This window comes from Bufo bufo, chromosome 2 (genome assembly GCF_905171765.1).
Source record: "Bufo bufo chromosome 2, aBufBuf1.1, whole genome shotgun sequence".
NCBI classification, from domain to species: domain Eukaryota; kingdom Metazoa; phylum Chordata; class Amphibia; order Anura; family Bufonidae; genus Bufo; species Bufo bufo.
In genome coordinates this window covers 485176884-485189858 of record NC_053390.1, presented here as the reverse complement: position 1 = coordinate 485189858, position 12975 = coordinate 485176884, and the positions used below count along the sequence as shown (strand labels likewise).

At 44.7% G+C, this 12975-nt stretch overlaps 1 protein-coding gene across 1 annotated transcript in view; it reads right to left on the bottom strand.

Annotated features, from left to right (window-relative positions):
- GIPC3 (GIPC PDZ domain containing family member 3) overlaps positions 1 to 8056 on the bottom strand; it is a 496711-nt gene extending 488655 nt beyond the window's left edge. The window contains exon 1 of the mRNA XM_040419835.1: positions 7793 to 8056. Coding sequence (XP_040275769.1) covers positions 7793 to 8056 — 264 coding nt within the window. The remainder of the gene's footprint in view (positions 1 to 7792) is intronic.
- Positions 8057 to 12975: the final 4919 nt, after the last annotated feature.

Here is a 12975-nt window from a genome sequence, read left to right as displayed (position 1 = left end):
TGGTGACTAGTGCTCCCATCGGCCTTTCCCCACTCTAGGCTTTAGGGTGACTGAGGGTTTAGGCATCCTGCTCGCCGCACAGGTTCACACCCCGTCTAGGGTATCAGGGCAGACAGGTGCCAGCTTAGGGTTAGTCAGGGGTGGCCATACTATTCCCATCCGTAGATAAGGGTCCCCCTTCCCCTTCGTCTGGTGCGACACGACTGCTGCTGGAGTAGCGGTCGTGACAGGTGGGCCATTGTGGAGGTTACTATTAAGGCAGTGGGGGACTGTGGAGGTCACTGTTAAAGGGGCGGGCACTGTGGAGGTTACTGTTAAGGGGGCAGGGTACTGTGGAGGTCATTGTTAAGGGGGTGGGCCATTGTTGAGGTTACTATTAAGGCAGTGGGGCACTGTGAAGGTCACTGTTAAAGGGGCGGGCACTGTGAAAGTCACTGTTAAAGGGGCGGGCGCTGTGGAGGTTAAAGTTATATATGATTACCCAATATATTATAGTATGCAAGCACAGCAACCACTGATGGATTGCAGGGTGGTCGTAACCATGGAAACAAGCAGTTTGCTATGTAATGTTATGGAAAAATGAATCAAGCCAACAAAAGTAGGCAATATGTAAAATTACTATATATTAGTAAGTGCCTTGTATTAAAATGGTATTCTGGTTGGCTATCTCTGGAACTCTCATAGAAATTAATGAAACAGCCGATGCATGTGCAACCAGACACTCCAGTCATTTCAGGGCAGCTGCAGGGGGTACAAGGCCCCTGTTCTTGTGAACTTTGAGTGTCCCAGTGGTAGGACTCCCACCGATGTAATAGTTATCGCCTGTCCTGAGGATAGAGGACAACTATCCCCAACCAAAATTCCCCTTTAACTTTTCTCTACATGATAAATGCCATTTGCTGAAGTGAGTGTGGGATCTCATTTTTTGCAGGACGATCTGTAGTTTTTATTGATACGATTTTGGAGTGTGTGTGACTTTCTGATCACATTTAATAAAATTTTTTGGGGGTAAATGAAGCTATGGAAAATGGCAAATCGACCATTACATTTTTATTTTTTCATTACCCCATTTGTTGTATGGCAGGGATGTTCAACCTCTAGCTGTTGCAAAACTACAACTCCCAGCATGCCCTAATAGCTGTAGACTGTCCAGATATACTGGGAGTTATAGCTTTGCAACAGCTGGGGGGCTGCAGGTTGGGCATCCCTGTCGTATGGTATAAATATTTTTATATTTCAATAGTATGTGCGTTTTCCGCTTCATACATATATGACAGCTACGGATGAGATTGATCTCTTGACCTCTATAGGGGCAGGAAATACACAGAGAGAGAGTTTAAGAAGCCCCCACCCACTCTCACCCTCAGTGTTTTTCCTCAGTTAGGCCGCACAGAGTAACGATTGGCTTACCAATCTCCTCCTCAGCCCTCCCACAGCTTATGCGAAAGCTGGGCTGGTAGGTTAATGTGGATCTCGTCTCCGACTTGGGAGGCCTGATTTCACTGGGGCTGGATGCAGTCTTCCTTCCCATCATTTCGTGGAAGCAGACCGGCAGGTGTAAGGACGCCGAACGGGCCAGAGACTTTGCTGCATTCTGCCGCTTCTGGAGGGGGCGGAGCTTATCGGGGCACACGTCATCACGTTGGTCAGGCGGTTCCTGATGACGTCAGACACCGTTCTTTCAAACAAGTGCGGGAGCGCATAGCCAGCGTCTCCCCCCAGCCTCTGCAGCAGCGATGTCTGCCCCGGAAGCGCCTGGGACCCTCGGCGATTGCACAGACCCACTCCAATCGTGAGTCTCCCAGTGGGAAAAACCTGCATATCTACCTGTATATGTTGCCTTCTTAGTCCATGGGCCTGATTAGGGTTGCTCCTCTTTCTGCCTAGGTTAAAGAAATGAAATCAAAAACAAAGTATCTTAAGTGCATTAATTGCTCCCAAAAATTACCGGAAGGACATAAGAAAAAGCTCTGCAAAATTTGCATTAGCGACCTTCTGAAGGAAGAGCAACCGTCCATCATGACAGAAATTAAGACCATGATTCAGCACGAAATCAGATCATCATTGGCCTCTCTCCAACCCCCTTCAAAATGTGCCTCCAACGAAAAAACCGAAGTTATCTGTTCCATCCTCCTCAAATTCTGAGGACATGGAAAAAGGAGTGTCAGCATTTAAACACGATCTTGATCAGGATCAGTTATCAGAGGAGGAGATAATAGAGGAAGAGGAAGGGGGAAAAAAAATGTTCTCCTCTGAAGACATGGACGAGCTTATTAAAGCCGTCAGGGAAACCATGGGCATTAAAAACATCCAAAAAAACTGATCTGTTCAGGATGAAATGTTCGGGGGATTACGTACCAAAAAAGCTACGGTCTTTCCCATTAATGAAAATATAAAAGAAATGATTATTGACGAATGGTCAGATCCTAAAAAAAAAAATAGTGGTCTCTAAAGAATTTAGGAAAAGGTTACTTTTTGACCCAACCGAATCAAAAATCTTTGACGAGACCCCTAAAATTGACGTTCAAGTGGCTAAGGTCGCAAAAAAGACTTCCTTACCATTTGAAGACGTGTCCCAACTACGTGACCCCATGGAACGGAAAGCAGATTGCCTTCTAAGAAAGTGTTGAGAAACCTTGATGTTTGGAATTAAAACAAATATCGCGGCTACTTCGGTGGCTAGAGCCATGTATTTCTGGCTCAACGAATTAGAAGGTCATATAAAAAATAAGACCCCTAGGGAAGAGATTCTTCAGTCTATTCCCCTCTTAAAATCTGCCACGGCATTTTTAGCAGACTCTTCTGCTGAATCAGTCAGGTTTGCCGCAAAAGATGCCGCCTTCTCTAACTCTGCCAGGCATGCACTGTGGATGAAATCCTGGGGGGGAGGCGATAAAATTTCTAAATCTAAGCTGTGTTCCATAGCATTCTCGGGGGTATACGTTTTAGGACCGGTACTTGATAAAATATTAGAAAAAGCCGCCGACAAAAAGAAAGGCGTCCCGGAAGAACAAAAAAGGAAATTTTTTCGCCCCTACAGTCAACAATCCAAATCCTACAGAGGCAAAGGCAAATCTGGTCGCTGGAGCTACCAGAAGGGAGGCAAGGGCCGGGGCTTCCTCTGTAATCCCCAAAACAAGCCAAGTGAAAAAACAATGATAACATAGTAGGGGGAGGTTAAAAAAAATGTTTAGCCCGGTGGAATATTACAACATCAAACCCTTGGGCACTAGACATTGTAAAAAACTGTTACAAAATAGAATTTACCTCCACCCCACCCAAAAGGTTCCAGGTAACGTCCCACGATCCAAATACCCTTTCAAAAATCCGGCCGGGCATGATAGAATTAAAAAAGTCGAGGGTAATAAAACAAGTCCGAATACCAGAGGAAAAACAAGGGTTTTACTCAAGACTTCTTAATCCAGAAACCGAATGGATCTTCCAGAACCATCATAAACTTAAAATATTTAAACAAGTTCAATCGCTAGTCAGAACATGGAGTACTGTGTACAGTTCTGGACTCCTGTAAACAAGGCAGACATAGCAGAGCTGGAGAGGGTCCAGAGGAGGGCAACTAAAGTAATAACTGGAATAGAGAAACTACAGTACCCTGAAAGATTATCAAAATTAGGGTTATTCACTTTAGAAAAAAGGCGACTGAGGGGAGATCTAATTACTATGTATAAATATATCAGGGGTCAGTACAGAGATCTATCCCATCATCTATTTATCCCCAGGACTGTAACTGTGACGAGGGGACATCCTCTGCGTCAGGAGGAAAGAAGGTTTGTACACAAACATAGAGGATTCTTTACCTTAAGAGCAGTGAGACTATGGAACTCTCTGCCTGACGGGGTGGTGATGGTGAGTACAATAAAGGAATTCAAGAGGGGCCTGGATGTATTTCTGGAGCGTAATAATATTACAGGCTATAGCTACTAGAGAGCTACAACGACCCGTTGATCCAGGGAGTTATTCTGATTGCCTGATTGGAGTCGGGAAGGAAATTTTTATTCCCCTAAAGTGGGGAAAATTGGCTTCTACCTCACAGTATTTTTTTTTGCTTCCTCTGGATCAACTTGCAGGATGACAGGCCGAACTGGATGGACAAATGTCTTTTTTCGGCCTTATGTACTATGTTACTATGTATAGCGTACAAATGTACAAAAAATTCTAAATGGAATCCTTCTCCTCAATCATGCCCTTAATAAGTAAGGGGGCATACATGACGTCCGTAGACCTCAAAGATGCATACTATCACATCCCTATACATCAAAATTCGCAAAAAATTCTACGGTTTGCCCTGCCAGGCCCGAATCATCAAATTCATCATTACCAATTCTGCGCTCTTCCGTTCAGCATTTCATCCGCACCAAGGATCTTTACAAAACTTGAAGTAGAAATGCTGCCCTCCCTAAGGGAAGCGGGACTTGCAATTTTCCCATATCTAGACGACTTTCTTCTAGTGGGAAATTCAGTAGTAGAGACAGTCACAAACACGGAGACCTTCTTACAGAAAGTTTCCAGCCTAGGTTGGCTGATAAATATAAATAAGTCTTCCCTAATACCGTCATGCAACAAGAAATTCCTGGGGTTAATCCTAGATTCAGATGCCCAAAAGACTTTACTACCTCGGGAAAAAATAAAGGCCATAATAGAAAAGATTGGAAGATTCCAAACCCAAAACAGTACCTTGATCAGAAGCGCAATGAGTATCCTAGGTCTCATGACCTCCTGTATACCAGCGGTCGCCTGGAGCCAAGCCCACACAAGAACCATCCAATCCTGGATTCTAAACATCTGGAACAAACATCCGTCATCCTTGGACAGGATAATAAAAATTCCCCGCCAAGTAAAAATAGACCTAAATTGGTGGAAAATAGAATCCAAACTTACCAGGGGGGTCTTCTGGCAAAAAGAGCCAGGAGTACAGGTGGTAACCGACGCAAGCGCAACAGGATTGGGTGCAATAGTGGGCTCCTCAAACTGGCAAGGAAAATGGGCAGAACAGATAAAAAAACTAATCATCAAACTACAGGGAGTTAAGAGTGGTCTGGGAGGTTCTAAAATCAAACCCAGTTTTATTAAGCGGCAAACACCTAAAAATATCCTCAGACAATTCAACAATAGTCGCCTATCTGAAACATCAAGGAGGCAAAAAAGTCTGAAAAACTAAAATCCATAACAAGGAAAAAAAAATTTTGGGCCAGAAAGAAACGTCTTATCCATCACAGCCATTCACTTGAAAGGTTCAGAGAATGCCGAGACAGACTTTCTAAGCAGACAAACTCTAGACCCAAGGGAATGGTCTCTAAATCCAGCCATATTTCAAAAATTTATAAACAAGTGGGGCCAACCACAAATAGACCTATTCGCATCCAAAAGGAATGCAAAGGTCAACCGTTTCTGCTCACTCAATCAGAGGGAAAGTCCATGGGCAGTGGACGCATTTTCAATAAAATGGAACTGGCATCTAGCCTACGCATTTCCTCCATGGGCATTAATAGCCAAGGTTATTCAGAAAATCCTCACGGATCCAGTTACAGTGATTCTAATCACCCCCTATTGGCCCAAGCGAACCTGGTTTCCCATCCTGAGAAATCTATCCTTGGAAGATCCATGGCTGATTCCGTTCCAGAACGACATTCTCTCACAGGGTGCAATTTAAATCCAAACCCAGGACTCTTCAAACTGGCGGCTTGGATCCTGAAAGCGAGATCCTAAAGGAGCAGGGGCCTCTCAAATTTTTCAGACGCGCTGATGCCCATGTGTTTTGTTTTATTATTTATGTATTTTTTTTTTTATTCTTCGAAAGGGGGATGATTTAAATTTTAAAATTTAGAAGTAAAAAAAAATTCCTTAGACCTTAAGTATAAGCTCCGTTTGTGGTTATCCTATGTTGGCCTGCATAGGAACTGCAGTTCTAATACACTGGGGTTCTTCAAAGAGAATCTGCACATTAGAGCTAAAGACCAGCTTTCCCAATCACCGAATAGGGAAGCCAGTCCTAACCTGGAAGTGCACACTTCCAGATTTTTCACCATTTAGATGCCGTGGTCACATTTGACTATGGCATCTAAAGGGTTTAATGCCTGCGATGTGCGTTATTGCCCATCACAGATATTAACCGAGACCCGCTGGCTAGGGCACCCGCTGTGCTTGCCATATTTAAAGACCCTCCCAGCACCATACATGTAAACTGCTGGGAGTCTAAGTTTTAATAACAAACCTGGCTAACTTACGATATGCTAGAATTACTATGATATAATAATTCTGCCACATCTCCAGGAGACCTGTGCAACAGAAGATGAAATCCACGCCAGCATAAATCTAAGGAGATATGAATAACCGTTTTCTGGTGCACATAATGGAAGATTTGTCTGTAGAATGGTGATGATGGAGGAGAAGTGGAAAAAGGAGCAGATTTTACAGGTAAATGACGCACAACAGTAATAAATTCCTCGGTAGAGTTTAGAATGATAGAAAGAGGTTAATGGTAATATTTAAGGTGTTTTAGAACTGTAAAGGAGTACAATTCTGTAATGTCTGCAGGGACGATTAGGTGTTACATCATGTTATTATGTTACATAATATGAATTACATATTACAAGCTGTGCTCATCCAAATGGTAGCTGCAGTCAAAACGAATTTTTAGGGTAGACTGAGGCAGCACATCTGAGGTAAAATACCAACCATACTGCCAATAGGTCTGCATATTATTATTATTATTATTATTATTATATTTTTAAACCCCTAAAGTTCTCCCTTTAAATATTTAGCTTAAAGGGGTTATCCGAGTTATTTTTTTGTTCTTTCTATGTTCCTAACTAAGCAAATGTAACCGCTTTCCAATGAACTCACTTTATCTCCGGTGGCTGGTTTCTCAGATTTCACAGAGCGTCACATGACCTGTGATGTCAGCTTCTCGCCCTGCTCTGATAAAGGTCGTTTACAAGCCTGTAAACGAGACGTCACTGTGCTGGCCACGCCCCCTTCCACTGCCGTCTACTCTCTGCTAGGATTCTTAACCCCTTCAGCTGCACAGCTCTGCAGGCAGTGAGAGACAATTCTGGGCACATGATCTGACATACTAGAGAGAGCATTACACAAAAAAGTAGGGGGAAGATCCTGTGTGTATTAGCAGTGTCATTATACAGCTGGGACATGTAGTTCTACACATACAACATGCTGCAGAGTCTCCCAGCACTCAGGGCAGCTCTTGTATTCACTCCCTTAGCAGTGTCATTATACAGCTGGGACTTGTAGTCCTACACATACAACATGCTGCAGAGTCTCCCAGCAGGCAGACATGTCACTCAGGGCAGCTCTTGTATTCACTCCCTTAGCAGAGCAGGGGGAGGGGCAGAGATTGTTTTTATTGCATGTAAACAAAGGGCCAGAAAAGAACCAGGGAAATGAGGAAAAATATATATTTTTTTTTTTGCATAAAACTTGCTTAGCTCAGTTATATATCAGATTTTCAGTGCTATATTATTTTTTTTCATAACTCGGATAACCCCTTTAAGACTACTCTACACAGCACTGTGGCATTAAGCAACTAAAATACAATAACAATGGAAGTCCTAGCTAAACATCATTTATTTATTTATAAAAGATTAAAGCATTACTGTTAAAAAAAACATCAGATGTAATGGAATGCAGAAATGCAAGTGATTTTATGTTTGACATATTGTATAACCTTGTATAAGCATAAATGTCTACATTTACCTGATCTCCTGAATCCTCTGGAATGGTTAGTTTGTTTTTGAAATAGTGGAAAAAAAAATCTTACCTCTGTTGGTGATATGTTGAACACCTCTGCAATTTTGGCGTAAAGCTCCTTGACGTTAGTAAAGCCCTCGATTTTTCCAGTTGGGCTACCATGAGCTAATTGAGTATGGAAAACCAGTCTTGGTCTAGCTCTTGGTGGATGCGGAGGTGTGGTGTTTCCCTGAGCTGACTTAGCTGGGTCATTTTGCTTAAATTCTTTTGACTTGAGTGTTGTTTCTCTTGAGCCACTGCATTCATTTTCTTCATGGTCCACTCTGTTCTCCATTAATTCAGTTTATGAATGCTCTGCCTGTTTTTTGTGCTGCTGCCTGATCTGCGTAGTATCTCCACTTTGCCAAAAACGTGCTAGAAATACAATAAAACAGATAGCATTGGCAGATAAATAATTGATGCTAGGTTGTGCAGCATGTGCACCTTGTAAAGTAATCCCTTGAGTATAAATAGCAGTAATTTAATCTCACAACTAAGGTGGGGCTTCACTGCAATGTCAGCTGTGTGCATGGAAAAATCTCTCTAGTTAGAGTAAATTCAATTAACATCTTAACCCTTTCAACCCCGGGCCCTTTTTATTTTTTTTGCAAATCTGACATGTGTCACTTTATGTGGTAATAACTTTGGAACACTTTCACTTATCCAAGCCATTCTGAGACAGTTTTTTCTCGTGACACATTGTACTTCATGAAAGTCATAAATTTGACCAGAAGAAAGGACCGGCACTCGCTGAAATGGATACTTATTTTTCTTATTTATTGCCACATGAAGGAACAAGTAAGTGACTTGTTTCGACTCTAATTGAGTCTTTGTCAAACAAGTAAAAGTGCAGCTAACCAAATTTCAATAGCCCGCCGGATCTGGCGTCATAGAGTATGACGTCAGGTCGTCAAGGCAACATATAAACAAAAGGAAATAACGATACTGACAATACAAATGGGAATACACAGAGTTACACACTGAAAATTCATTATTAGACAGATTAGTACGCTCATTTTGCTATTATGCTAATTGTTGGCACAACATTTGGTTAGTTCTTAAAGGGACAATACACAATAAAAATCTGAAATAGTATATGCAATATTCGTCATGTTTTCTGTAAGAAAGTAAAAGAAAAATATCTGTTTAGTGATAACCATTCACCATATAGATAATAGATAATAAATCATGAATCCAGATAAGGATTCAAGAGATATTCAAGACATATAGGGAGAATGCCTCACAGAAGAAAATTAAGCTTGTATTCGCGATTCAGGGCCTTTGGATCCAAGGTCTGCAACCTATGGATCCAGAAGGCCTCGCATTTTTTCAACATCTGAATCCTATCACCACCCCTCCGTGGTGGTAAAACTTTCTCTATAATTTGGAAACATAGTTGGGAGACATTATGATGACATTGTTCGAAATGAAAAGGAATTGGTAATAATAGATTCTTTCTCTGTATAGTTGATTTGTGTTCACAGAACCTGTCTTTCATCAGAGTTGATGTCTCACCAACATATACCAGCCCTTCAATATGTATTTGTGTAAGGGGCTTACGGTAGTACAGTGAAGAGCCCTGGGAAAGCAGGGAATGAGTGCAGTCTGTTGTGGTGTGCCGAAACCGAGGATGAGGTAGGCCTGAGAAAGAAGAGGGCCTACCCAAGGAAAAGATATGGAAGAAATGAGTTGTAAATGAGTGGAGTGGTGGGAGGGTCAAAGCTCAGACCTCAAATGATGCAGGAGCCAGGTAAGGGGAGTGCCCTAAATAGGCTGGAGGCGGACCTCAGCCCCTCCCACAAATCCAGGCAAATTGCCTTAATACTTGTGTAAGGGGCTTACGGTAGTACAGTGAAGAGCCCTGGGAAAGCAGGGAATGAGTGCAGTCGGTTGTGGTGTGCCGAAACCGAGGATGAGGTAGGCCTGAGAAAGAAGAGGGCCTACCCAAGGAAAAGATATGGAAGAAATGAGTTGTAAATGAGTGGAGTGGTGGGAGGGTCAAAGCTCAGACCTCAAATGATGCAGGAGCCAGGTAAGGGGAGTGCCCTAAATAGGCTGGAGGCGGACCTCAGCCCCTCCCACAAATCCAGGCAAATTGCCTTAATACTTGTGTAAGGGGCTTACGGTAGTACAGTGAAGAGCCCTGGGAAAGCAGGGAATGAGTGCAGTCGGTTGTGGTGTGCCGAAACCGAGGATGAGGTAGGCCTGAGAAACAAGAGGGCCTACCCAAGGAAAAGATATGGAAGAAATGAGTTGTAAATGAGTGGAGTGGTGGGAGGGTCAAAGCTCAGACCTCAAATGATGCAGGAGCCAGGTAAGGGGAGTGCCCTAAATAGGCTGGAGGCGGACCTCAGCCCCTCCCACAAATCCAGGCAAATTGCCTTAATACTTGTGTAAGGGACTTACGGTAGTACAGTGAAGAGCCCTGGGAAAGCAGGGAATGAGTGCAGTCGGTTGTGGTGTGCCGAAACCGAGGATGAGGTAGGCCTGAGAAAGAAGAGGGCCTACCCAAGGAAAAGATATGGAAGAAATGAGTTGTAAATGAGTGGAGTGGTGGGAGGGTCAAATCTCAGACCTCAAATGATGCAGGAGCCAGGTAAGGGGAGTGCCCTAAATAGGCTGGAGGCGGACCTCAGCCCCTCCCACAAATCCAGGCAAATTGCCTTAATACTTGTGTAAGGGGCTTACGGTAGTACAGTGAAGAGCCCTGGGAAAGCAGGGAATGAGTGCAGTCGGTTGTGGTGTGCCGAAACCGAGGATGAGGTAGGCCTGAGAAAGAAGAGGGCCTACCCAAGGAAAAGATATGGAAGAAATGAGTTGTAAATGAGTGGAGTGGTGGGAGGGTCAAAGCTCAGACCTCAAATGATGCAGGAGCCAGGTAAGGGGAGTGCCCTAAATAGGCTGGAGGCGGACCTCAGCCCCTCCCACAAATCCAGGCAAATTGCCTTAATACTTGTGTAAGGGGCTTACGGTAGTACAGTGAAGAGCCCTGGGAAAGCAGGGAATGAGTGCAGTCGGTTGTGGTGTGCCGAAACCGAGGATGAGGTAGGCCTGAGAAAGAAGAGGGCCTACCCAAGGAAAAGATATGGAAGAAATGAGTTGTAAATGAGTGGAGTGGTGGGAGGGTCAAAGCTCAGACCTCAAATGATGCAGGAGCCAGGTAAGGGGAGTGCCCTAAATAGGCTGGAGGCGGACCTCAGCCCCTCCCACAAATCCAGGCAAATTGCCTTAATACTTGTGTAAGGGGCTTACGGTAGTACAGTGAAGAGCCCTGGGAAAGCAGGGAATGAGTGCAGTCGGTTGTGGTGTGCCGAAACCGAGGATGAGGTAGGCCTGAGAAAGAAGAGGGCAAAAATGGAAATAAACCAGTTTAATGTAGCCAATTGATATATCAATAGCTCAACCCGACATGTTTTGGAAAGCCACTCTTAACTCTTGTGTTGGATTGGGAATGTATTGCGCGTAAGCGGATGACTTCCAGCGCCCCAATTTCCTGATGACATGAGTGAGGATGTTGGCACTGGAGGCTGTGGACGTGGCTCCAATGCGAAAGGAGTGCCCTGAGTAGTTGACTGCGTTGAGGCCTAGTTGTGTGAGGGATGACCTGACATGGGACATGAAGGTGGCGGTGGTGAGTACCGAACCATGTAGTTGAAGTAGCGGTTGAGAGGGTAGAAACTTGTGACGCTGATTGTAAGCATCCAGAACCCTGACTGGACACCATCTGTTGTGCGTGGGGTAATATAAAATGTTGACGGGTAAGTGCTGACTATTCTTGGAGTGAGGTAAGGACAGGATGTAGTGATCCATGTGTTTCGACAAGTGGGAGACAAGAAGACAAGGTGAGGTTTGGGTCGTGGAGGTTGTAGTGAATTTCCCGGGTCTCAGGAATCTGTAGAAGGCCAAATAAATTGCCGTTTTGATGATGGAGTTGGTATCTGTTTCAAGAGGCGTGGCGTCCAGCAAGTCGGATAATGCTTTGAAGATATGATTGTTTATGGGTAGCCTCTGGGCTGGACGTGCGGGTTCCGTTTTCTGAATACCTCTGAGTATGGTTTTGATCCGGTGCGAGGACATGAAGCTGATGATATTGGGGTGTATGATTAGCATATGATGTTGAATGCCAGTGAGATATAGTTTGATGGTGTTGTATGACATTTTGAGTTTGAGGTGGCAAAAAGAAGCAAACCCCGGAAGAGACGTCATGAAAAAAGGGTGCGTGATGTTGTGTTCCAACAGGAACCTGTTGAATAGTGTGAACGCTCTGTCGTATGTTCTATGTGTATTGTCTGACAGTGATAAGCGGGACAAAGACTGGCTATGCCGCATGATGCCTTCTAATCCAGAATGAGCTGTTGAAATGATGGAGTGATGGAGGCCGTAGGTGACGCTGATGGGAGAGCTTGATGAAATGCCTGAAATTTGAAGCGAGACAGATTGTCAGCTGCCGTATTGCACACCCCCGGGACATGGGAACAATGTAAGAAGAAATTATTGCAAGCGGCCAACCAAGTAAATCTCCGCAGAAACCTCACGATTGTGAGGGATTTGGACCGATCTTTGTTGATGATCTGGCAGGTCGCCTGGTTGTCTGAATAGCACCGGACCGACATGTTTTCCCATGAATGACCCCACGCCACGGCAGCCGCCACAAAGGGGTAGATCTCGAAAAGCGCTGAGGCAGTGGAGAATCCTTCCAACCCCGGACCGCAGGAGGCCAGCTGCCCCACAGCCAATCGTTCCCAAAAATGGCCGCGAAGCCTGTGGTAGATGCCGCATCTGACCAGATGGAGGGGGAAGAGTCCGACAGCTGAGGGAGAAACAAGCCCCCGCCACTCCAGGTGGACAGAAATCTCCCCCACATGCCCAGATCTGCCGCAGCGTGGGCATCCAGGGACAACCTGTGTGAGTCGGGTAGGAAAAAAAGGGGGAGAGGTGCAGGAGCCGTGATATAAATGAGCGACCCTGAGGTATGATGCGCATGGCAAAGTTCAGGGAGCCCAGCAGGGACTGCAGTTCTTTGCGGTTGCCGGTGTCGAGTTGAAGGTAGTTGTCAATGTGGGCGAGAATGTCCTGGATCTTCCCGGATGGCAAACTGGCTTGCATTGAGGCTGAATCCAACTGGGTACCCAGGAAAGGTGATGACCGTGTCTGGCCCTTCTGTCTTCTTGGTGGCGATGGGTACCCCAGGTTCCTCCTCCGGTATTATGTGCG